Below are 27,654 nucleotides of genomic sequence, written 5' to 3' on the forward strand. Positions count from 1 at the left end.
TAAATTCAAATTTTAGTGACCATATCAAAGTTTTATTGGAACACAACACAGCATGCTCATTTGATTATGTATTTTCTAAGGCTACTTTTACACTACAATAGCAGAGTTAGTAGTTGTGATGGAGACCATATGGCTCCAAGTGTCTAAAACATTTACTATCTTGCCCTTTACAGAGAAGTTTCCTGAACCTGGATATAAATTGGACAACACAACTAACAAATTTGATCAAACAGATATAAAGAGAACTCTGTAACATGCTGTATAAATATATATATATAAATTAATTAAATTAAATTAGAAAAAGAGAACTCTGTACTCAATAGCTGCAGGATATATGCAGTTTTCAACTTTTCAAACACAGACAGAATTTTTTTTTTAATTTGACCATATCCATTCCTCTGTCAATGGACATTTAGGTTGCTTCCATGTCCTGGCTATTGTAAATAGTGCTGTAATGAACATTGGGTACATGTATCTTTTCGAATTATGGTTTTCTCCAGATATATGCCCAGGAGTGGGATTGCTACTTCATATGATAGTTCTATGTTTAGTTTTTAAAGGAACCTCCATACTGTTCTCCATAGTGGTTTTACCAATTTACATTCCCACTGACAATGTAGGAGGGTTCCCTTTTCTCCACACCTTCTCCAGCATGTATTGTTTGTAGACTTTTTGATGACGGCCATTCTGACTGGTGTGAAGATGTCATACATGTATACCATGGAATATTACTTAGCCATAAAAAGAATGGAATAATGCCATTTGCAGCAACATGGATGGACCTAGAGATTATCATACTAAGTGAAGTAAGTCAAAGACAAATATCATATGATATCACATATGAAAAGATGCTCAACCTTCCTAATCATCAGAGAAATGCAAATCAACCACAATGATATACTACCTCACACCTCTCAGAATGGCTATCATCAAAAAGAACACAAATAACAAATGTTGGAGAGGATGTGGAGAAAAAGGAACACTTGTACGCTGTTGGTGGGAATGTAAATTGGTGCAGTCACTGTGGAAAATGTTATGGAGGTTTCTCAAAAAACTAAAAATAGAACTACCATATGACCCAGTATATCATTTCACTAAATTTTGAGTTATCAAAAAAAGAATTCACTTTGCCTCCATACAATGTTACTGGGTACCATGATGAGATGTGTGAATCTGAGAGAAAAAGACTAAATCTTAGTCTCACAGATCATTAAAGGCATATGAGAAATTGAGAAAAATTTGTAATGCCTGAGAGACAGTGTAATTTAGGGGTTAGTTGCCCAGACTCAAATCCGAGCTTTACCACTTACTAGCTGAGAGACTTCAAGGAAGTTAATTAACTTCTTTGTGTCTCAATTTTCTCATCTGTAAATTGAGATTATTAAGATACACACCTCACAGAGTTGTTGTGAGTATTCACTGATTTAATATTTTGAAGTATCCAGAATTGTGCCTGGTATACAAGCACACGTCTCCTATACATGAAGATCTCTTAAAATGAAAATGATGAACATCCCAACAGCAAACCAAGGAAAGATGTGAATAGAAAATTAACAAAAAGAAAAAAAAAGCAACAAACATCTTTAAAGGTTTAATCTCATCAGTAATCAATGAAATGCAAATTAATATAATAAGATGCATTAATTGTCTATCAAACTGAGTAACATGAAAAGAATGACAATACCCGGCATTGGCAAGGGTATGAGGAAGCAGACACTTTCATACTGTGCTGGAGGTAGGGGCATAAATTGCAAGTGTCTTGGAGGGGAGCAAGTCTGTAATTTAGATTATGGCAGACATGGTTGATTGCTTACACAACACTTCTCCACCTTCCTTTTTCCTTACTAGTAGTGCTCATCTCCTGAGAAAAAAGCCAAAAGTTTCAGATGCTGTTTTCCCAGCCTCAGTCCCCAACCAGGTTTAGTCAATGACATATAAGAGGAGACCCTCTGGGGGTGGGGGAGACTGGTGTAATCTGGGGCTATTTTCCTCCCTGATAAAGAGAGACACTCGAAAGCTCTTGTGTTCACCCTCTTTCCTTTCTGCTTTGGAAGTTACGACATGAGGCCCTGGTGCCTGGAGCTGATGTGGCTCTCTTGCGATTTCGGGGAAAAGAGAAGGACAGAGAAGGCTACACAGAGACTTGATATCACTGATCACTCATCTAACCCTAAAACAGTAGTGTAGGCATTAGAACTAATGTTGTGTCAGAGTACATGATGATATAGGAAAATGTTTGCTCTTTATTACATAGAGATAAAAGCAATTCATGAAACAATGTGTAATGCTGTGATTCCCACTGAAATTTGCATGTATTCATTGAAAAGATAAGTGTAATTATAATAATATCGAGCATTTATTAAGCCCTTGGATTTATTAAATCCATTATAAATTGAGAGGCTTCGGTTACTACCTTTCTTTGTGATGACAGTCTCTGATGGTGCTGTTTCTGATTTTTGCTGAGAAACCATGCTCATCAAGTCCCCGCTGTGAGGGCTTGCTGGCGCGTCAGCAGGAAGACCAACAGACCCTGAATTGGGACTACTGCTCACAGTACCATCTGCGAAGAGAATCTGAAGAAAAAGCAAAAAATTTCAGCATTCTCAGAAACGAGGAAGAAACTGGTTAACAATACTGTGTGTCAAACTGAAAATAGGTTAAAAATAACTCAAAGAAATGTTATTTGCCAACATCCAGACCCAGCAGTATAAAGCATGTTATAGAAGGGTAGATTTGGAGCTCAGAGACAACAGATTAATAACCAGCACAATAATATTGCTTTGTTTTCCATTTACTTTCTATTTTGTTTCTTTTCATTTCCTATCTTTTATCAGATTGACTTGCTTTACGTTTTCCCATTCTTCACCCTTCCCCTATGTAATTGGGAAATTATTCACCCTATTTCAATTTTTCTAATGATACATTTAAAACTTTATCACATATTTAAACGTTTAGTTTCTATCAATATCTATCTAGTATGTATAGTATGCATAGCATCTAAGGCAGTGTTTTTTCTTCCAACTATATTATTCTTTGCCATTTTAAGGCATCATTCATTTTCAAATGAGTTGTTTCTCTTCCTTGTCATAGTACTGTTCCTCACCTTTAGCTTGTTTGTATTTTACTCTGCAGCAGGAAAGAGTAATTTATCTAACGTATTCTTTTACCTGTGTGGATCCATCCAACAGGTATTTGACAACAGTGCCTTGACTGGTAATAACTCTTGATGCCTCCTGCTCCAGAGGTGGCATCACTGTTTTACAGAATTCATAGTGCTTCACCTTCTGGGGGTAGCTCTGTCGGACCATGATGTCCCAAGTGGGTTCCTCGTCTATAACATATTTATCTTAAAAAGAAAAAAGAGCTTACTGAGAACTGTGCAATGCTGTATGGCTGGGATCTTATCTTCCTGCTTAATTGTTTTCATTCTTTTGTCTACATCTGGTTACTAGGGCAGTTTTCATGTCATGACAGATGGCCCAGAGTACTGGTTCTTTGCTGCCTTTCTTATAGTCACATGTAGTAAATAAGGTCATTTACAAGTACCTAATACATACTTTCTGCATGTATAAGCCAGTGTTTCTAATGATGTCCAGAACATTTCAGGGCAAAATTAGGAAGGGAGAGAGTTATTCTGTCTTAGATGTTGCCTTTTCTTCCCATTGGTATTTTTCTCTCACCCTGGATGCACAATGTTTCCCTCGGGTCCCCCAGTTCCCTGGAGCCCCAGGGGAAGTCACTCACTCAGGCTTGCCCTTCTTAAATCATTTATCATCTTTCAAAGTTAACACAACCCTCTCATCTCTAACCAAGTCCAGATTTTTCTCAGAGTTCTACTCTTAGCTGGCAATCAAGAAGAAAACACCTAATAAATTCCTCCAAAAGAAAGTATTATTATTGAGAATTTCTGGTACACAGCAGCTACTCAGATTTCGCTAACTGAATAATTTCCTCTTCTCCATTTAAAAAGTGGTTTAATAACATAAAATCCAATGTCTGTCAGTGATGGAGTCTATTAAAAAATCAGAGTCTATTCATTTGATGAGATGTTATCTAGATTTTTAAAGAAATACATTTGATAAATGTGTATCACCTTGAATATCCAAAATAGAGATGGAATTAAAAGGCTATTTGCAGAAAAATATTTACAGTAAAATATAATTTATGTAAAATTTGCATTATCTACAACTTAACATTATTTGTTATTATGAAGGCATACATATAGCACATTTGTATAAACCTATTTGCACAAAAATCTAAGTCTTGTTAGTGTTCACTATAAGAGAAAGAGAAGGAGTAGACTGTAGAGGGAAATTTGGGGTTACAGCTGTGTCTGTAATTTTAAAAATATATTTTGATTAAAGTATGACAAAAAGAAATCTTTATTTTGTCTGGCCAGCACATCAGTACTTGTTATATTGTGTATTATATTTTTCTGTATTAAAAGTTAAAATAAAATGGCATTGGTTCAGGAGGAAAAGAAGTGGTTTATTAACATGAAATGATGGTATTTCAAGGACTACATCAGGCTGGTGGGAAAATATTTTGGAATAAGCACCTTTCAAGGTGCTTGACCCTTCAAGTCACAGAAGTAATAATAAAATAATAAACATCTGTTGAAATATTTCTATATGTTAAATGCTCTGTGTATGTATTTTATTCAGCCCACCTCAACAACCCTTTAAGGTAGACACTTTCATTTTCCAGAGTTTTCCGATGAATAAATGGAGGCTAACTTCTCCAAGGTCACACAGCTGGTAAGAGCAGAGCTTAGATTTGAACCAAGTCTCCGTGCTTAACTATTTTCTTATGCTGTAAAAACAACCACTGCTACCATGACCAAAAATAAAAGCAAAAACCTAACATTGGAATAATACTTTCCAAATTAGAAAGTATTTTCTCATTTAATATTTATAGCAACTCTGTTTAGCAGATGACGTTATTTTATAAATGAAGAAATTCAGGTGGGGAGGGGTTATGACTTGTCCAAGATCACCCTGGCAAGAACTCAAATCTAGGCTCTTTCTTCTTGCACCGTGTGACCTTCTCTCCCTTGCCCAAGGCTGACCCTATGAAGATAGTGCTACTTTGATACTTACGCTGTAATTATATTCAGACTTGAATTAGGATAATCACAATATATGGAGGGTTTTAAAAAGATTTGTTACAGAGTTATTATTATTATTTTTTTTAAAGGATCCAACAGCATTTTAAAAAATAAATTTATTTATTTATTTACTTTTGGCTGCATTGTGTCTTTGTTGCTGCACGTGGGCTTTCTCTGGTTGCAGCAAGCAGGGGCTACTCTGTTGCAGTGCGTGGGCTTCTCACTGTGGTGGCTTCTCTTGTTGCAGAGCATGGGCTCTAGAGCTCAGGCTCAGTAGCTGTGGCTCATGGGCTTAGTCGGTCCGCGGCATGTGGGATCTTCCCAGACCAGGGATTGAACCCGTGTCCCCTGCATTGGCAGGCGGATTGTTAACCACTGCACCACCAGGGAAGTCCCCAGGCAGAGTTATTATTAACCACATTGTCTACCCTGACATAAAGATGAAAACATCAGACTAGAAAATGAAACTAATGGAAAAGACCGGTGAAACAAGTATTAAGCTGTGGTTTGCTAACAGAATCAAGAAAACAAGCAAGGAAACAAATATGTCCTTAAACTTAAAAAGAATATCCCTCTCAGTTCCCTCATAGCATCTTTGACTTCGGAAGACTGTCAGTGGCCTTCAGTCTTAGCACACACAGTTGGTCCCATCACGGAAAACCTGGATCACTAGGAATACTTGGAAATAGAAACAAGGGTTCATGGTCTATTTTTAACAATTCAGAAAGCCCAGTGAAAAGAAAAATTGAGATGAAACAGATCGACTACAACATTAAGTTTCTTCTCATTTGGCTGGCAAGTGAATACAACATTGAATTATTTTTCAATAAGCATACTCTTTTTCTTTGGTACACTTTTTAAATATGGGGTACATAAGGAAATTATAATAGAGTATATTTGGTCGTGAAAATAGGATTCACTGATATAATGTAACATTTGTCAGATGAAGAAACATGGTCCAAAGACAGTAAGTTACTGGAAGGGCCATACAGTTAATTAGAACTCAAGTCCCGGCTCCGTGCTTGCTTTGTTGCCTCTCCTACTTCTACTGCAAGAGGGGGTCTTCATTTAAATGATGTTCAAATCAATCACCAATGTGGATGCCCCCCTGCATCAGGTTAATTAAAGGAGTCCTGTTGTACTTACGTATTCATCTTAATAGGTTAGGAGCCACGTACAGAATCAACAGAAGTAAGAGACCCTATAAAAGTATATATTGATACCTGGGAACGAGACTGGTTTTCTTCATCCATTTAACCTGCACTTATCTTTACCTACTCTGTGCTCACCATCCTTTGTTTCGATCGGACCAGCGAAGTTCTGTTCCTGTGGCCCTTTGTAGAGGAAGGACACAGGACCACACAGTAGTTACTAAGAGCATTGGCTTTGCCACCACTGGACCAAGAATGGCATTTTATCTCTGCCACTTAGGAAGTGAGTGACCTGGGGTAAGTTACTGAACCTTCTGATGCCTCGATTTCTTTATTTTGTGAAAGGAAATTATTAGGACTTAGCTTATAGTAGTTGTATTTTGTCATGTATGTTAAGTATTTAGATAGTGCCTGGCCCACAGTAAGTGCTCAAAAATGGTGGTCATTATTGTTATTAGCCTATTATTCATTATCAACAAGTTTATTTAACTGGTAGGAAAATACACAATTTCAATGGTGATTGAAGTGTTTTCTATATGACTTTTTCCCCCTGCCTCCTCATCCTCCTGGCCAGCACTCACCTGGGGACTCTTGCCCAACGAAGGTCACCTGGAGCCCATTGGGGCAAGACACGTTCAGGTTTTGGAAGGTGGGAACATAAAGAGTCTCTTGTAAAACAGGTTCTGGTTCTACTTCTTCCTGTAAATAGTTCAAAGTGTGAATAATTTCCTGTCATTTTCTAAATGAGATATTGATTTATTATGACTAAACAAAGACTTGCTGAATGCTTAGACTATGACTTGCCCAGGACTAGTGAGCCCTGCAGTGGAGCCTATAAGGATGCATGAGTCTCTACCTTTGTGCAATTGATATTTTGCCTGTAGAATGGCACACAGACATATGAAACAGCTAAATAAGAGTACCAAATGGTTGGTACCTCTTTCCTCAGAAAAGGGAGATATCAAAGTTAATGAGACTAATTAGGAAAGGATCATGGAGGAGCTGAAGCTTGAACTAGGCCTTGAAAGATGCCTCAGTTTGGACATGTAGATGTAAGGGCTGACCAAGATCCCCACCACTTTCCTTGTGTGATTCTTACAGTTTGCATGCTAGAGACATTATGCTATTAGGATTTGTGTCTTTATTTTCCTATAATGAGCATACACTGCTTTTGTAGTAAGTAAAAATAATAAAAGACAATAAAAAAGATTATTTATAAGTTTTAATGAGGGTTTGGGTGTGTCTACTTAACAGATTCTAAATAATTTTATGCTCACTATGCCTGAATCCCTTGTTTGGTTATACGTACTCCAGGATGAAAATTATTTGGTTACTTCCAACCCACCCCTAACGATAATCCTTTCAGTTGTTCCAGTTGATTTGCTCAGCGGCTCGCCACTAAAATCATTCCAACTGATCCCCCAGTGTTGGATCTTTAATTTATTCTCTCTAGTTCTCTACTGTTGATCGTTTAGGTTGTCCTGCCTTTGTTATTAATAGAGAATAAAATCTGGATCATTGGCTGAAAATCAATTAAAAACACAAAGCAAAATTAAGAGGTAAAAGCTTATGAAATTCTGTAAAATGAACAATACTGCTCAAAGACACAAACAAGCCATGACAAATGTATCATTACACTCAAAACCAGTAATTATCCCCCACCCTTTCATTGTCATCAATTTAAAAAAATGGTGGGTGGACCGACTGGTTTGCCACCAAATTGCTTTCAGCTACATTAATGAGTTACCTGGGGATACTATACTCAGTACTTGAACATTTCTACTTAAGGGTCAAGTGTCCTAGCTTGAGAAAACTCATCTAGTAAAGCTGTGTAAATATGGTGCAGAGGCTAAGTAACATTCAAACCCCATAACTTTCAAAGGGTCAGGCTCTGAAATCCAGGTCCCTGATCACTTTTTAACACTTCTTTTTTCTAATAAGTTGAGACTTTGTACATTGTACAAACCGTACAACTGTACTAGTAAAACTGAAAGAGTCAAGATTTGATCAGTAGTTTCCTTCTTGTCGTTCTTTTAGAACCTCTTTTGATCTATATACTTCTATTAGGAAAATGTTTAGAGTCAAAGAGCTCTCAAGTGTGTGTGTGTGTGTGTGTGTGTGTGTGTGCGTGCGTGCGCGCGCTTGTTTGCATATGGTGAAGGGTTAGAGGTAGAGGGTGGACTGCTTTTTAACTGGAAGTGGGTTGTCCTTTAGTCTTGCTGAATTCTTAGTACATCAATATCTAAGTCCAGATCTACCTAACCGAAGTGTTTCCACTATTTAGTTAGAGATCCTCCCCTTCCAATTGTTGTTTATCTCAATGGAATTAAATTCAGTATTGAAAATAAGGACTGGTAGGAACTTGACCATCAAAGCAAGGAACATCCAAGATTCAATGTGGAAAAATGGTTGAACTAGTTATGCTGAGTTTGAAATGAATGACCTGAGACAGTTTGTTTAAGACAGTATGTCTCCTGGTGTGGGAATTCAACTCCTGTGCGCAGACCTCTTCTTGTCCATTCAAAACTGAAAGTACAAGGAGTGTTACTGATGTAATAACACTATTGACACAACTCATGATTTAAAAAAAGTTAACATTGAGGCAGAAGCAGAGTTTGGGAATACATGGCAAGGCCCACTTACCTTTTTCTCTTCTTCCTTTGGGAGCTCCTCTTCTTTAAGAGATTCTTTGGATTTTTCTTTGCTTTTTGTTTTCCCTTTTCCTTTGCTTTGAGGAATACTCACTATAACAGGAATTACTGTTGGAGTATGTGCTGATGGGATATTCAACATTGCTTCCAAGTTAGGATCCTTATCCTCTATAAAGAGAAAGAGGAGAAAACAAGTAAATTAGACATTTATATTTGATATGTTTGTTAAATAAAATTTACATCTCAAACATTTATACCACTTGGCAATTTTTACCTTGCTGAGGAGGATTGATCAGTTGGATAGGTTTCAGGGGTAATGTAGTTGATTTGGAAATCAAAATTGTAGCTTAGAAATTTGAGGCACTTAATACTTTGATGCATTTGATTGAGTCATGATTTCACACACTCTTGCCTCCCTATCTAGATTGTAAACTCCTCATGACACGGCAGTAACCATCTCTTCATTTTTTTGAGAAATATTTATTGAGGCTCATATGTAAAACATGTGGAGCAGTGGATAATAATGAAAAAGAAAAATAAAGGACCTTATGAAGTCAAAATAGTCTAAATAAGACCTGTACTCAAATAGCTTCAATACAAGGACATATTAAATAGAAACATAAGGGATACAAACAAGGAAATTTAGAAAAGAAATAGATTATTTCTGGCTGAGATGATAAAAGAAGTTTTCTTATTGAAGACTGATTTTATTCTGGGTTTAATGGATTGTTAGAATTCTAAAAGGAGAGCCAATCCATGGAGGAACTATGTTGGAAACTTCCAAGCATCCCCTTACGTCTTAGGTTATATTCTCTTCTGGGTTCCAGGGTAACACTCCCACCTGGATCTCCTCTTACCTCTTTGGTTATTTTTTTCTCAGTCTCCTTTAATAACTCTTCCACTTTGTTAAATGTTGGTAGGTCCCAGTTTTTTTCCCCCTTCTCATTACACAACAGATGTTCTCAACTCTGGCTGCCCATAATCATTTTTCATGGAATTAAACGAAATGCTCAGGCCCCCACCTTGACTCTCTGCGGACGAGGCCCAGGCATTTATAGTTGTGAAACACAATCACATGTGATTGTGATACACAGTGAGGGCTGAGAGCCTTTATTATCTCTATTAGATCTGAGTATCTTGTTCACTACTGGGGCTCCAGCTGTCATCTACATTTGAATGACTGCAAAATTTACATCTCCGGGCACAAGCTTTCTTCTCAGCTTCAGATCTGTATTTCCAACTGCTCTTAGACATCTCCCCCTGCTTGTGGTACTGGAGACATTTCAAAATCAGTAAGTCTCTCCTCTTCCAAGCAGATAACCCTCTCTCCTATGTTCTCAACCTCAGTCAATGCCATGACCAATCATGCACTTTGTTTCTCAAGTTAGACATTGAGATTGTATGCATTTTCTCTTTTTGACTCACCCTATACATCCAACCAGTCACGCAGCCCTCAGAAATTTCTCTCAAATCATGCCTCTCCTATCTATTCCTACCACCTTAGTTCATATTCTTATTCACTTGCTTGATTTTTTGTAGCAGTTTCCTAATACCACCACCTCAGTGTACTTTCCAAGCTATCACTATGATTACGTTCCTAAAATGAAATCTTTTCATGTCACTTCCCTTTTCGTACTTAAAAAACTCTGGCGCTCACAAATCTTATAGGACACACAATGCTCACTCACCCTCCTCCACTCCAGTCACACTCAACCTCTCATTTTTCTGTAAAGATGTCATGCTTTTACCCAACTGTGTACTTATACAAATGGTTCTTACTGTCTAGAATTCCCTTTCCTTGCTGCTTTGTCAGGATAGTTCCTACTCACCTATAAAGTCTCATCTCAGATGCTATGCTTTCTCTCTCAAGTATTTTCTGGCTGTCCCCAGTACTTGGTTTATATATAATTTCTAGCACTTATGCGGTTATTTCACTATTTATGGTTTCTGTTCCCATTAGACAATGAATTCTTTGAGTAGCTGTAACGTGGTTTTATTCATCTTAGTGACTCAGTGCCAGCAAGATGCCTGACTCATAGCAAGTACAGAATATAAATAGCGAATGGCATCTAGTTAGAGGCAGCTGGAAACTCCTCCCTCTCATCCCCATCCATTTACTCAATCAGTAAATATTTACTGAGTACCTACTACTATGTACCATGCATTGGGTAACCAGTGATGAATGAGACATCAGGAACTTGTAACGTAATGAGAAGTTCAGATGAAGAGAACCTCAGGTATTCAATGTCATGTGTTAAGCCCGTGATAGGAAAAGTACAGAGTGACAGGGGAACCCAGCAGAAAGGCATTTGCCACAAAACACTTCCATACAAGCTGTACTTTATACAGTTGTCCTTCAGTATACATAGGGGGTTGGCCCCAGAACACCCCATGGATACCAATATCTGTGGATGCTCAAGTCCCTTATATAAAATAGTGTAGTATTTATTTGCATATAACCTATGGACATTCTCCCACATACTTTAAATCATTTCTAGATTACTTATAATACCTAATACAATGTAAATGCTATAAAATAGTTATTATACTGCATTTAGGAAATAATGACAAAAAATTAGTCTGTACATGTTCAGTACAGACGGAATCATGCAACCATCATGTGCTTAACTACATGGTACACGTCAGCAACAACATAACATTATCTTTCCTTCAACACTTACAGATGGCTTTTGTTTAATGACCCCAAAGAGAAATACATGGAATAAAACACAGAATATTTAAAATACATATAGAAAATATAATCATAGAAAAAATATTAATTCTCTCTCTCTCTCACATGCACACACACATAGTGTTAACAATCACCCAAGCCCTAGTTCTCCTGTCTTGATTACCCTTGCATGATGATGATTGCTATATGGTGTCTATGGTACCGATGTGGCAAGGTGATGAGATGTGTGGCACTCTAGGTAAGTGGTGAGACATCAGGCTGAGTTAAGTCTTCTGACAGGATGTCAGAAGGATTATCTAGTCAGGAGAACTGGGTTCCAATTGCAGACACTGTCACTTTGGAGGAGGCTCAATAATACTAATGTCAGGATATCTGGAGGTTGAGGGCTGAGGATCTTAAAGCATTGAAGTTCTAGGCTTCACAACTGCAGATGCTTTAGTTAGAAACATTGTTATAGGAAGCTGTTTCTTCCTTTTCTTTGCATCATCAAACAAGTCTTGCAATGATTGTTGGCATAATGCTATACCTTGGATACCACAGAGGCTTCAGTCTATCAAAGGATTGTACTTGAGGATCATATCCTTTAACACTTGCACCTATTGAAAAAGCACTGCAATATTTTCACATGTCCAAATTGATGGCTCTGCTTCCTCTAAATTTTCTCTGTAGAAAAAATCATCTGTAGATGACTTCGGCAGATCTTTGAGTTCCTTGTTGGTAAGGATTCCTCTATACTCTTCTATGTGTTCCTTGATGTCACCCTAGATCATGTCAAAGAAGCCTCCTCCCCCCGCCAACTTCCCTTGCAACATTCAAGATATTCCTGATTTCCACATCAATAGTGGGGAAGCCCCTGAGATCATCGACTACCTCACACCATAATGGCTTCCAACATGCATTGACTGTCTTAGGCTTTAGGGCACCTACAGCCTCTGCAGTAAGCACAGTTCCAACCATAATTGTGACGCTCTTCCATAAATCCACTATTTTTTAAATAAATTTATTTATTTACTTACTTACTTTTGGCTGCATTGGGTCTTTGTTGCTGTGCGTGGGCTTCCTCTAGTTGTGGCGAGCAGGAGCTACTCTTCATTGTGGTGCACGGGCTTCTCATTGCAGTGGCTTCTCTTGTTGCCAAGTGCGGGCTCCAGGAGCGTGGGCTTCAGTAGTTGCAGCACACGGGCTCAGTAGTTGTGGTGCACAGGCTTAGCTGCTCTGCAGCATATGGGATCTTCCTGGACCAGGGATGGAACCCGTGTCCCCTGCATTGGCAGGCAGTTTCTTAACCACTGCACCACGAGGGAAGTCCCTAAATCCACAATGTTGCAATCAGGGTTAGCACCAAGGGCAGCATGAATCTTCCTCAAGGTGAGGCAGGTATAAGTTGCCTTAATGTCCTCGATGATGCCTTCATTGAGTGGCTGCAGCAGTGATACAGTGTTAGGAGGCAGGAACATCACTTCCACTTCCTTGTCAATGAGGCAGAGAAATTGAGTTAGTTGGGAGCATTGTCAATTATGAGGAGCACCTTGAATAGTAGCTCTTTCTCTTTGAGGTATTTCTTCATTTCAGGAATGAAGCACTGGTGGAACCATTCCAAGAACAAGACGGCTGTCACCCAAGCTTTCCTGTTGTGCTGCCAGAACAGCATAGACAATTTTTGTTTTTGTTCTTTTGGGCCCAGGAGTTGTTTGCTCATAGACTAGGCTTGATCATGTGACCTGCTGCATTGCCACATAGCCCGAGAGTAAGGTAAGCTTTCCAGTCCTTGAACTCCAGGGCCTGCTTGGCATTCTGACGGATGTAGGTACGACTGGGCATCAGCCTGTTTTATCACGATTGAAGACTTGCTCTAGAAGGTAGCCTTTCTCTTCTTGAGTTCTTCTGGGAACAGTGATGTTGCTTTGGCACTGGCCGATGTCAATTCTCCTGTGATCTTTAAGTTCTTGAGGGTGTAGCATTTTACCAGCTAACCAGCCATCTATTAGTGCCCTTAAATTCCTTCTTCTCACTCTCCTCACCCCTCACAACAGTGCACACAGAGGCTAAGTGCTCTTTCATGCGTAATTTTGCCATCCAAAGGGACATACTTCTGTAACATGTCCCCTAGCCACATACAAAATACAAGCACTTTGTAAGCACTTTGTCATGAACCTGCGAGACCATTTTTGCCATTGTAGGGGCAGCTCTAACCCTTCCATGAACTTCGGCTTCTTTCTGCTTTACTGTGAGAATGTTCCATTTGTTCTTAGTGACCTTACATCCCACTTTGGCAAGCCACATGCCACTTTTCAGAAGATCAAAGATCTGTATTTTCTTGTCGAGAGACAGCACTTTCTGCTCTCTCTTGGCATTTGATTGTTTTGACCACTTAACTGCTTTTTGGGAGCCATTTTTTACAGAAACTAAGCATGAACACACAATACAAGTAGCAAACAAACGGGACGCCAGACCAGCAATGCTCAGACAATGAGCACTGGAGAGAGTGCAGGTCTGTGACGTGGAAGGTGGCCACAGTAGGGTGTGCCTACACATCACTTCATTCACATGGCTTCAGCATAGTGATCGGCATGGGGCAAATTTGGGGGCAAAATTTTGCTTTTTGCAACTTTCTGGAATTTTTTAAAAAGTAATCTTTTCCATTCAAGGTTGGTCGAATCTGCGAATTCAGAACCCATGGATATGGGATACAGAGGACTGACTGTACTGTGCAGTTTGCTTTTCTACAAACGTGTCAGGCTTTGACACTACTGAGCTTTTGCACATGCTATTCCTGGTATAGAATTCCCTTCCTTTGATTCTTTGCCTAAGCAATTTCCACTCAACTCCAAAGACCCAGTTCACATGGGTGAAGCATTCCTCAGAGCAAGTCACCTGTAATCTGAGTCCTGAAGTATAGGAGGAAGTTCATTGTTGAAAGTGGTGATGTACGTAGCAAGAGAAAGAATTCTGAGCAAGGGGCACAGCATGGGCAATTGGTCAGAGATAAGAGAGAGCACAGTTCATCAAGGAACTGAAAGGCACAGAAGAGACGAGGGTAGCCAAGAGCTGGAGATAACCTAAATGTCCACTGACAGATGACTGGATAAATAAAATGTGCTGTATACATTCAGTGGAATGCTGTTCAGTCTTAAGAAAGAAATTCTGTAATGTGTAACAATGTGGATGACCCTTGAGCACATTATGCTAAGTGAAATAAGCCAGTCATAGAAAGACAAACACTGAATGATTCCACTTATGTGAGGTATCTAAAATAGTTGAATTCATAGAATCAAAGAGTAGAATGGTGGTTGTCAGGGGCTGCGGAGAGAAGGAAATTGGAAGCATAAAGTAATATCATAATCAACGGGCATAAGTTTCAGTTAAGCAAGATCAATAAGCTCTAGAGAGCTGTATATATTGAATTAAGAGGGGGGAATTGGATTGGAGATTTGTTTAGCCACTAGCAGATAAACGTTCTTAAATATTAGTATTACATGCATCCTTAAGGAATTTATAATATATTTTTTACAAAGACTCATGCCTTCAACTTTTTTAATATACAGGAAGTAAAACATTACTTATTATCTACACTATAAACATTTTCAAATGCAGTACCTATAAACTGAAATTAGGAACATCTGTATTAAATGGAAAGATTGCATATTAATTTAAGGATTAGATCAAGAATAAGTAAATCACTTAGAAAATAGCAGCAACATAGTTGATATAGAGTGTAAATATCTTAATGTAAAATAATGATAACCTTGTTCAGTAGGAGTATGGTTTGTTAGTGACTGTGTGATTGTGGATTTTAATACATAATTTGTTAGGCAACAAATGACTTTTCCAATTGTTGGATTAAAAATGAATCAACTACAAAATTAAAAGTCAAAACCCCAAATAAAGCAAAAATACTAACAAATTTAATGGGCTCTCTAACCCACTAAAGTACTACAATACTTGGCACAAGGTAAGAAACATGGATTAATGATCCATGGGAATATTGTCTCTAGAGAAATGAAACTACATAGTATGGCAGATAATTGGATCACCACAATTCACATGTAGTTTAAGGTCACACAACATAGGGATTACCTTTTGATTTTATAAAGCTTTTTTTTTTTCAATCTCTTGTGGTTAGATCCCTGTAAAATGCATGAGAACCCACAAGATTTCCTAACTGGTTCTTGGTAAAGTGACAGGTCATTTTGTGGTTTGTAAGGAAATAGCTTCCAGTTGGAGAACTTGTTTATTAAGAGTAGGGTAAATAAATCCTTCAAGATGTCCAATGAATGGTTCCTTTAAGATTAATGTTCTGAAGCACATTGAGGAGTTCCATAAACACAGGATTCATAGAAATATTATCCTGTAGAAAATCAAGAGGATTCTTTGGCAAATCATGTTTTTTTTTGGTACCAACTAACAGACTTATTTTCATGGGTTAGTTAACAAAGATAACTTATATGTATGTACATGTGGTTATATGTGAGATTATATGTATGAAAAGTACTGTTTAAAATGTCAAACTATTGTTATTTTCTACATATGAAATATTATATATGTACATACATATGTACACACACATATGTATGTACACACACATATATTCCCACTGCTCAGGAAATGAGGGGCATTAAATCAGAACATGTTTATCAACAAGTAAGCTGATGGAGGGTGGGCAGCTGCCCTTGGTCACGGGACACTTATCCTTTCTGTTGTGTTTAATTCACCTGGCGCCATTCCACTCGATCCATAGTAACTTATTGAGAGGCAGATTCCATTTTCCAAGGTGGCAGAAAAAGATCCAAACTTGCTGACAGCTTTATTCTCTGCATTTGATTCTTCTAAAAGATAAAATCAAATCAAGGACATTTTTGTTTTATCAAAAAGAAATGTAAGCAAAACTCAGTGTGAAGTGGAAATCACCCAAATATGTAAAAGCATGGATATGATTAAGTAAATTATGATATGTACATATACCAATAAATTATTATGAAATCATTAAAAAGTCTTTTTTTTAAAAATCTTTAGATATATATTTTTTAATCAAAGTATAATTGACTTACATTAGTTTCAGGTACACAGCATAGTGGTTTGATATTTTTATAGATTATGCACCATACAGTTATTATAATATGATTTTTAAAAATATTTAATGAATAGGAAACTGCTCATCATGATAAAGTGAAAGACATACACTGTGAATAGTGGTTACTGCTGGGATGGTAGAATTATGAGCAACTGTCATCTTTTTAAAGTATTCCTATATTTCCTAATTTTTATACTAAACCATATATTTTTATATCAGATAAAACAAAGAAGAGTAATTTTAAAATTTCTGTTTTTAAGTTCTTGGGTACATTCAAACTTGTCAAACATTGTATTCTTACCTTGAATTTATAAAACACTGTGACTGTAACTAAATTTATTAGCTAGATTTAGTTATTGATCTTATTACTTATTACTAACTTGAGTCCAAAAGCATTTTATTAATTAACTCATCTCCATTTGCAGGTATAACCTACACTGGGCAAGAAGCAATTAATTTTTCCAGCTGGTGTTGCCGGGACATGTTAAATGGTGTTATCAAGAAGTTTCATGGTGTATGATCAATGGACATCCACTTGGAACTCTCATCTACAAGCAGGTCGAGATGCTCATGGCCAAATTTAGGATTTTTTTCTTGTTCTTGCAGTTTAAGAAAATTGATACTACATGGAGATCCAAGTGATAGATCATAGATGGAAACCCTATCATTCACAGCCAATATTGCAGAGAAGACAAACCTTCTGTAGGAATCAGTTAATAAGCACCTGAGTCCTAGAGATTGCACTTGGTACAGTGCATTAAACAAAATTCAGAACAGAAAGGACATTGCAAACTCAATGTTGCTACAAAAAGGTAGCCAGGCGAGGTAGACTCTGCATGCCAGCTGGAATCAAGAGCTGGGTTCCCAGAAGAGGCAAAACCAAGTAAGCAGCCCACTATAGATGGGCTATGTATATGATGTATATCCCCTTTACATTAGGGAAAGTGCATATAAACAAGATGGCGAAACACTTCAGTTATCATCTGTAAAAATTACACATGCTACCTGCCAGGGATGCATGTGTTTCTGTTAGGTGGATAGGTTTGACCTATGGTGGAAGTACTGATACCCATTGCCACAAAGATGCAGCTGCTTACCTTTTTCAAAATGTTGCTCTCCTTCTCTTTCTTCTTTCTCATCTTCTGAAGGATAATCCTCTTTTTTCTCCTTTTTCACAATTTTCTTAGGGTCTCTTAAATGAATTAAAAAATTGTGCTTGTCCTTTTTCACTTTCACTTTGATAAAAGTTGGGCCTGGAGAAGAATCATGGGATAGAAAATGGGCTGATTGTGATGCCCCAATTAAGCTCTGTGATAAGACCTCTAAATAATGCAGCATAGCATTTAAGTCAGGGACTAGAAATACCTAGGGATGTCACTACCTTTATAAAAAGATACCTAAAAGAAAAAAGTGATGGTGGAATTCCAGGAAGGAACAGCAGGTGGATCAGGGAGATGTTTGCAGACTTTCTGCTCATACCTAAAATCCAATTACAGAAGGGAGAGTAAATTGGCTAAGGTATACCTATACTCAACTTTATGATCAATCACACGTGATGGTTAACGTGAAAGGATTTTGTAATTGATAAAGAATTGCATAAATGTTAGTTACAGTAGTTATTATTGTTAGTAGGAACATATAAGAATTTCCCAAACAAAACATTTTCTGCTAGTGTTCTGACTCATTCTTTGTCTCCTCTTCCAGTTTTTTTCTTTTTTTTTAACCCAGCCTTTCCTTTTCAACTTTCATTGAATGATCATATCTCAAAGTTGATAGAATTAAGATAAAAATATACTTACTATGAACCATCTGAAACATATATATTATACGCATATGCAAATATTCATAAGAGTAAAGAACGGTTACTGAAAATGGAACATAGCATTTTAAAACTTGAGTCCAGTGCTTTTCTCAGTTCTGTGATTCTGAGTTCCATTTTTAATTACTACTATTTGTACCCTACACCCAGGGTTGATATTCAAAATATTAAACACTAAAAAATATTGTAATATAAATAAATATGCACACCTATCTATTAATAAAAATCCCTTTCATGTTTTAAATGTCTTTACTTTTATTTTTTGGCTGCACCAAGTGGCCTGCGGGATCTCAGTTCCCAGACCAGGGATCGAAGCCCCACCCCCTGCAGTGGAAGCCGGAGTCCTCACCACTGGACCACCAGGGAAGTCCCCCCTTTCATGTTTTAAATAAACAAAGCTTATATAATAAAACAGTCTGGCATTTGATATAAGTTGTACCACAAACCATTCTTTAAATAATTTGAATAATTTGTAGGCCTTTTTATTTTAAAAATCATTGGTAGGATCTTTTGTTTGATGTGGCAGTTACTATCTAATGATGCTTGAGCCATGATTCCACATAGGGAATAGCATTCTCACTCTTGTAATGATTTCCTCATTAAATTGATGGTCATTTGATGATAGGAAGGAAGGAAGGGAGGGAGGAAGGGAAGAAGGGAGGAAAATTAAGAGAGGTCTGGAGGAAGGGTAGGGAGTGAGAAGGGGCGGGCTGGTGTTGCAGGCAGAGTGTGGGTGGGAGGAGCCCTGGTGTCCCTTGTTGGGTTGCATAATCTTGTGGACATTAAACAGGATCCTGCTCACACTCCCTCCCCACTGACTCTTCCCAGCTCTCAGAGGCCACAGCTCCCTACTAGACAGTAAGTTGTCAAATAAAACCCAGGTCCTCAAACCCATCCTAAGAAATCTTTAAAGCACAGTGAAAAGAGAAGCTCTACAAGATGTCCCCAATAAGTTCCCTAGAGCCCAGATCTGCTCTTCCCTTGGGGAGAATGAAGCATTTCCTTTTTCCAGACTAGGTCCTCCTCAGCTCATCTCCAAGACCTCCCTCCCACTTAATGACTTCTGAATCCAGAGGCAATTTCTTTATAGCAAAAATAACTGGATATTGGCAGCAGGCCCCCAAACTCTGTGCTCCAGAAACCAAATCAGGAATTTGCTCTAAATTCGCAGTATGTGCTTAGTTTCTGAGATAACACTATGTGTTGTAATTAACATTATTAAGTAACGATTTGCTTACTGCAGTTACTATTATACTATTTTCCAATCCTATGGAAATATTTTCATATTTTAACAACTGGAATGTTTGTCTTAGTGTGCCCAGGTAACCTCACGGCTGGCCTGTGCCTTGCAGAGGCTATTACAACAGAAGAGTGTGAGGTCTGAAAGTGGGGAAGGTTGTGCATAACTGAATCACTGGGGGCACATTATTACTCTCACCTATCATACTCAGGAGTACAAGGCCCCAGGATTATCTGAAATGGGTTAATATCTTCCAAACCATTAACCAGCTGCTTCCAAAATGTACCTTTTTCAAATGTTGTCTTTTCTACTTCAATCTGCCCTCCATCGGAAGGATACAGATAATAATTTGTTCCTGAGATTTGGACTGGTATTTCTCCCATGTTGTATCCACGAAACTAGAAAAGAAAACATCATGCTTTGAGTGTGGAATGGCAATTGACAAAAATTAGGTCATCCATGTGAGCCAGTTAAAGCTGCCATAAGCCTAATTTCTGCTAAATGATTTGTCACTTTGTAGACTCAGAGGCCAGTGTCCATCTTATCTTTGGCACCTCCTGTAGTGTTATAATGACAGGTAGAATTAAAGAAGGTACATGATTTTAAACTGTTCACTGGAGGGTCCTCATAACCCAGTGCAATTCAAATCACTGGACTATTGCCAAGGCAGTGCGAAAAGTTATCAATTTCTCTTTCATTGGCTGTTAATTTCCTGTTTAAAGAGAGCTAATATACTGAGGAGTATTGGTACTTTACATGTTAGAAGGTCAAGTGTTAAAGACTTTTTTTTTTTTTTTTTTTACTAAGTGTCGCTAATAGAGCTCCAAGTGATACTGAGGCAGGCTAAAGCTTGAGACCAACTGGCTCAGAGTAGTAACTAGAAAGGACAAGGGCTGTTACTTTTTTTCCCATCTTTTCCTGATTAGGTTTTTCTCATAAAATGGCTTGAGGGAGAGATTGGCAAAGGGAAGGTTTCACAAAAGCAAACAGGCAAGAAACGTGGGTGCATACAGAGAGATAACCCAATGTACTCAGCAAGTCCCATCATCTGAGAAAGAAAAAGCCAACCTCTTTGTCCACTATTGTAACTGAGCAGGACCCTATGGGGCCTTCCTGGGACAGATTCCTCCCCCATATCCTCTGCTTTAGCTCCTCTGAAGTACCTAGATAATAGTATTTGAGGCACATTTCCTGAGTTGCCTTAAAGATACTAAAACCAGCACCAAATGGAAGAAATGAACTATTGTACTTGATGACCATGAGCACCATAGCCCCCAGACCTACTGGTGCCTAAGGATTGATAATGTTAACCCCTGTGACACTGCCCTGTTACCTCACCAACAACCAATCAGAGAATTCTTCAGGAGATGGTCACATTCCCTGTGACTTCCCTCCCTCACCTGGCCTTTAAAAATGCTTTCCTGAAACCCATCGAGAAGTTGGTTGTTTTGAGCACTAGCTGCCCAGGACTCCTTGCTTGGTGCCCTGTGATAAACGTTGCACTTTCCTTCACCACAACCCGGTGTCAGTAGACTGGCGTTACTGTGTGCAGGCAAGTGGACCCAAGTTTGGTTTGATAACATGCTGACCTATCACAGTTGCTTATTTACATACACCTAAGTGAATGCTTTGTGTCAAATTTCCATCTTTACCACCCCTAGAAACCTAGCTTCATGGCACTCAAGAAAAACTGGCCTAAGGGTGTTCCTGTCTTGGTGATCAGCTACAAAGAAGGTCCTAGGTATCACAGGATGGACTGCAGGTCTGAGATCTTCTAGACTAGAAGAAACCCCAAGGCCTCTGTGGTGGCAGTGAAGACTGAAAACCTTATGTTTCCACAGAAGCTGTGTCCTTCCCCAAACAATTAGAAATGACCCAAAGGAGCTTTTTAGAAAATTGATTTTACCGAGTAAACGATCTCAGGTTCTGGTTCCTGGAGGGGCTCCTCTGTTATTTCCGGGATCTTTATTTGCTCTTCTTCCAATTTCTCCTTTAAAAATTGTTCTCTCTCGAAATTCCTACTGTCTTCTTTCTCTAGTTTTTCCTTGCCTTTCTTTTTACCAGATTCCTTACTCTTCTTTTCTGCTTTTTTTTCTTCCTTTAAGCGTTCCTCTTCAGCTAACCTATCTTGCTCTTTCCATGCCTGTAAACACATTTTTAAAATATTAATAGGATTTTGAAACAAATCTGATCCTATTCAGGTTCACTCTGGAGAATATTTAACATGATTTTTATAAGCTGTATCTCTGATGGATCAAAATACTGAGCTAGAAATTGTGGTGTCATCCTTGATTCTCTTTCTCTCACCCAACTTCTGTACGCTAAACCCTGCCAATCCTCTTCAGAGATCTCTCTTCACTTCAGCTTTTTCTCTCACCCTCTGTTGAAATTTTCTTTACTTCAGGTCTTTTTATCTTTAACCTGAACTATTGCATCAGCCTCTTAGCTGGTCTCCCTGGCTCTTATACTTTTCCACAAGAATCCAACCCCCAATTTAGGTTCTAAACATGGTTAATCAGCAGTATGGTAGACAAGATGTACAAAGAAACATTCCTGGCATAAAATATTTCAGAAACGATGGCTAAAATATCAAATCATCATTGTAATGCATAGCAATGTAATGCAACGCATTGTAATGCATAGCAATGTTGACAGCAAAGTAAAAAATATGAGAAAGCACTAATTCAATGAGGGAAGGAAGCACTGAAAACAGCAGTTTCCCAGGGTTATCTGCCCATCCCTGGAAGCCAAGAACTTGGGTTTTGGGAGTTATAGGGACTAGAGCCAGAACCCAGGAGATCAGAGACCTGTGAATAGCACGGGTATTTTTTTAAAATGACACCTTCACTGAGTGAACTAGAAAAAAATCTTGCCCCATAGAGTAAAATCATGAAAGCTAGTCAGCTTCCCTGGCCCTGAGTTAAAGTAGGAGCAGAGAGGACAGGAGGAAATTGGCCCTGAGAACGCTTAACCACAAGCCTGTCCTCACACAGATTTGTGGCCAAAATGTACATCACCTTAAAAGTATTCTGAAAAGATTGTGGGCAAAATGTGAGCTCACAAAGGAAAATCACAAAATCTGAGGAACTAACCGAAATCAAAAACCTGAAGAAGAAACAAACTCTGAAATTATACTTGCAAAGACTGCAGATATTGGAATTATCAGAGAATATAAAATAAGTATTTTAATATGCTTAAAGAAAGAAAAGGAGGCATCAAAAGTATCAGTAAAAACAAGAGAGTATCAAAAATCAGTGAGTTTGAAAGCCCTATTGGAAATGGAATAGGAGTTTTGAAAAGGCAGTATTTGAACAGATAATGGATGAGACATTTCCAGAGCTGATGAAAGACACTAACCAGTGAATCAAACCCAGGAAATGATAGTGATGTGCTGGACCTGGGTCATATGGACTTGGAAGAGTTTATTGTTAAACTTTCAGGAATTTTGCGAGTCAGTTTTAACCACATCCATTATTAAAATCAAATGATACAAATGCACAATAAAATACCATTAAAAACAAAGGCAATAAACACTCAAAACGTACCACTTTCCTAACTACTTTGTTACATTTAACTATGATTTATGCCAGCGGTCCCCAGCCTTTTTGGCACCAGGGACCGGTTCCGTGGAAGACAATTTTTCCACGGACAGGGCTGGGTGGGGGGTGGTTCAGGAGGTAATGCGAGTGACGGTTCAGGCAGTAATGTGAGCGATGGGGAGTGAAAGGGAGCAGCAAATGAAGCTTCCCTCCCTCGCCCGCCCACAGCTCTCACAGCGGCCCAGTTCCTAACAGGCCGAGGACCAGTAGTGGTCAGCGGCCCGGGGGTTGGGGAGCCCTGATCTATGCTCTCGGGGTTATCTATGTAAATTGTATCTGTATGGTAGAATTATAACAGTGTGCTACTGCATATTGTTTCCAACTCCACATACAGTGACATCTTATCAGTAGCTTGAAGTCAGCCATGATGGGAGTATTTACACTACAGATATCAGCAAATGCTACAAATCAGGGATTTACTGACTACTCGTTGACTACATAGACTTTAAAAAATGATGGAGAAGATGTTAATAATGCAGTGTGCTGTGTTTTGAGCTGTTACACTGTAACTAGCACAAAAAAAATTGAGGAAATATTCATCGAGTATTTAAAAACTATTACCTGATTCAGCAAAGAAGTTGCTAATAGCATTGGTGAATAAGTGAGACATATCCCTCTGTTGCTCACTTTTGTCTTACTTGCTCATGTAAATGAAAATATCAATCAGCATTCATTGTGGCACTACACTTGTTTGTCAATTGCAACTATAGGCTGGCTAAAGATGTAAGAGCTTAGTAAAAATCAATGAAAGCAATTCTGTGAGAATCCACTGGCTAAATGGAATTTACAATAAAGAGTATTACCTATTTTATTATTTGTAAATTGTGTGCTATACATACATCAGTAAAATTTAGAATAAACTATCTATCTATTTATCTATACAGAATTTTTTTTCCTAGAGAGCTAATGCTAAACACCAGCACACCACCGCATGTTTTCAAAGCAGCTAGAGAGAAAAGATGAACTGTCTATAAAAGAATGACAAGTTAGATCGACAATCAATTTATTGGATTGGCCAAAAAGTCTGTTCCATAACATCTTATGGAAAAGCCTGAACAAAATTTTGGCCAACCCAATATTAACAACTACAGCATCAGGTAGAAAAATGTGGAACAAAATCTTGAGAGTACTAACAGGATACAAAAAAGTCAACCAAGAATTTTATAAATTAAAACTATGTTTAATAAATAAGGTAAAGTAAAACCATTTTTCAGACCTGTTCAATAGCAACAAACCCTCACTAAAGGAAGTTCTAAAGGAAATACTCCCAAAATAGAAGATGTGAGAAGAAATGCTCAACAAAACAAATGGTAAGCATGGGGCTAAATCTCAATAGCACTGACTGTATAAAGCAATGACAACAATAATGGCTAATTTGTGGGAACAAAAAAAATCAAGATAAAACTTAAACACAGGTTGGGAGAGAGGAAGCCATTTTAATAATTCCTTGTATTGTTCTGGAAGAAAGATATTTTATTGAGACTTCATTAAATTATATATACAAGTTGAAAATCCAGAGCAACCACTAGAAGAATAGAAATAAAGTGTATACATTATAAACTTTTCCTATTAAGAGCCAGATAGTAAATAATTTAGGCTTTTTGGGTCAAAAGACAATATCAAGGATATTGTGTAGGTATTTATGTAACAAGCAAGAAAAGTAATTTCTGCAAATATTTTATTGACAACTCACTGAGTACAATTTTTCCCCAGAATACAGTCTACAAATATGAAAAATAGAATTCTTCTGGTGAGGGAGGATAGCATTTTACTTAGAGTTAAAATTAGTGTTCCCTATCATCAAATTGATTGCAAGTAAAAAAGAAAAAAAAACATACAAAAGAAAACAAGAAAAAAGGATCACAGAAAAGGTAGGAAAATAGAAAACAGATTGAAAATCGAAAATAAACTATATATCTTAATATATAGTTTATTAGAATAGGTATAAATGGATTCAAGTCTTCTGCTAAAAGAAAAATCATCAGTATAATTTTTTTAAAATCTAGTTTATAATCCCTGTTTACAAGAGACACACTTAAATTATCAAGCCACAGAAAGGTAAAAATAAAGAGATAGAATTTGTCAGTAAAATACTATCTGAAAGAAAGCTCCTATCCCTTTGTTTTTATTAATTTTAGAATCAGCTTTCCAAGGTTCATTAAAAAACTGCTGAAATTTTGATAGGAATATATTTCTATTTCCCATTGTGGTCACAGGGACTCTAGCCCTTGGTGTTATGAGAATGGTGAAGAAAAGGGCCATTGTGAAAAAACTACCTATTGTTGAAACTCTGGGCTGCTGTAACATGATTTGTTCAGATAAAACTGGAACCCTGATGAAGAATGAAATGACTGTTACCCACATATTTACTTCAGATGGCCTGCGTGCTGAGGTTACTGGAGTTGGCTACAATCCATTTGGGGAAGTGATTGTTGATGGTGATGTTGTTCATGGATTCTATAACCCATCTGTTAGCAAAACTGTTGAGGCGGGCTGTGTGTGCAATGATGCTGTAATTAGAAACAACACTCTAATGGGGAAACCAACGGAAGGAGCCTTAATTGCTCTTGTAGTGAAGATGGGTCTTGATGGACTTCAACAGGATTATATCAGAAAAGCTGAATACCCCTTTACCTCTGAGCAGAAGTGGATGGCTGTCAAGTGTGTGCACCGAACACGGCAGAAAACAAAATCAACTGATGTAACTAACAAAACCTAAACCCGCTGACCTGACTCAGGATCTAGAAGAGGTCAGCCTGGCACAGATATGAAAAACGTACCAATTTTAAAAAAGCCCCACGGGACTTTGCTGGTGGCACACTGGTTAAGAATCCACCTACCAATGCAGGGGACACGGGTTCGATTCCTGGTCTGGGAAGATCCCACGTGCAGTGGAACAACTAAGCCCGTGCGCCACAACTACTAAGCCTGTGCTCTAGAGCCAGTGAGCCACAACTACTGAGCCCATGTACCGCAACTGCTAAAGCCTGCATGCCTAGAGCCCTGCTCTGCAACAACAAGCCTGCACACCGCAAAGAGTAGCCCCTGCTCGCCGCAACTAGAGAAGCCTGCAGGCTGCAACGCAGCCAAAAATAAATAAATAAATAAATAAACAAACAAAACAAAAGAAAGTATGAGCATATACTTTTAAAGGTATATGAGTATATTTCATATCCTAAACTGAGTCTTCTCATCCAGACCATGGTATATTTTCCCACTTATTCAGGTGTTTATTGTCCTTCAATAATATGTTGTAATTTTCTCCATAAAGAAAAATCTTTTATGAATTTATTTTTCTTGGCACCTTATAGTTTTTGTTGCTGTTGTGAATGATATTGGTTTTATGTTACATTTTCTAATCAGTTATTGCTGGTGAATAGGAACTCCAGTGATTTCTTTTTCTATGTTAATCTTGCATACAGTAACCTTGCTGTGCTTCCTTAATTCATTTTAAAAGCCAACATGCACCCCAATTTCATAGCAGCATTATTTACAATAGCCAAGATATGGAAACAACTTAAGTGTCCATCAACAGATGAACAGCTAAAGTAGATGTGATATATATACATATACACAATGGAATACTACTCAGCCGTAAAAAGAATTAAATTTTGCCATTTGCAGCAACATGGATAGACTTGGAGGGTATTATGCTACGTGAAATAAGTCAGAGAAAGACAAATACAGTATGATATCACTTACATGTAGAATCTAAAACATACAAAAAAACTAGTGAATATAAAAAAAAGAAACAGACTCACAGATATAGAGAACAGATTAGTAGTTGCCAGTGGGGAGAGGGAGGGGGAGGGGCAATATAGGGGAAGGAGATTAAGAGGTACGAAGTATTAGGTATAAAATAAACTACATGGATCTATTGTACAACACAGGGAATATAGCCAATATTTTGTAACAACTATAAATGTAGTGATTTTTTTTTTTAGTTATAGTCATATCTTTATTTGAAAATCTCATCTGCCAACTTAGTGCTTTCCACCAACTCGGGGTGCAGAAACCTCCACAGGCTTCACAATCTTTTGATTAGGTGCTGCCTTTGTAATAGTCATTGCTGTCTTTATAAAATTGTGAATCACTATATTGAACACCTGTAACTTATATAATACTGTACATCAACTATACTTAAATTAAAAAAAAGAGCCAACACATGGTGCTTCCCTGGTGGTTTGGTGGTTAAGATCCCATGCTTCCACTACAGGAGGCGTGGGTTTGATCCCTGTTCAGGGAAGTTCCACATACCATGAGGTGCAGCACCTCCTCCCCCAAAAAAGAAGCCAATGTAACCTCAATAGTAATGCTTGTTAAG

The 27,654-nt window shown here is 38.0% G+C and overlaps 1 protein-coding gene across 1 annotated transcript in view; it reads right to left on the minus strand.

Annotated features, from left to right (window-relative positions):
• The window catches only part of SPAG17 (sperm associated antigen 17), a 219,757-nt gene that overhangs the window by 72,100 nt on the left and 120,003 nt on the right, over positions 1–27,654 (minus strand). The window contains 8 exon segments of the mRNA XM_065887534.1: positions 2,414–2,573; positions 3,168–3,346; positions 6,840–6,957; positions 8,902–9,077; positions 16,314–16,427; positions 17,770–17,925; positions 20,018–20,129; positions 21,638–21,874. Of these exon segments, the coding sequence (XP_065743606.1) occupies positions 2,414–2,573; positions 3,168–3,346; positions 6,840–6,957; positions 8,902–9,077; positions 16,314–16,427; positions 17,770–17,925; positions 20,018–20,129; positions 21,638–21,874 (1,252 nt within the window).

This window comes from Phocoena phocoena, chromosome 1, assembly GCF_963924675.1.
Source record: "Phocoena phocoena chromosome 1, mPhoPho1.1, whole genome shotgun sequence".
Classification (NCBI taxonomy): Eukaryota; Metazoa; Chordata; class Mammalia; order Artiodactyla; family Phocoenidae; genus Phocoena; species Phocoena phocoena.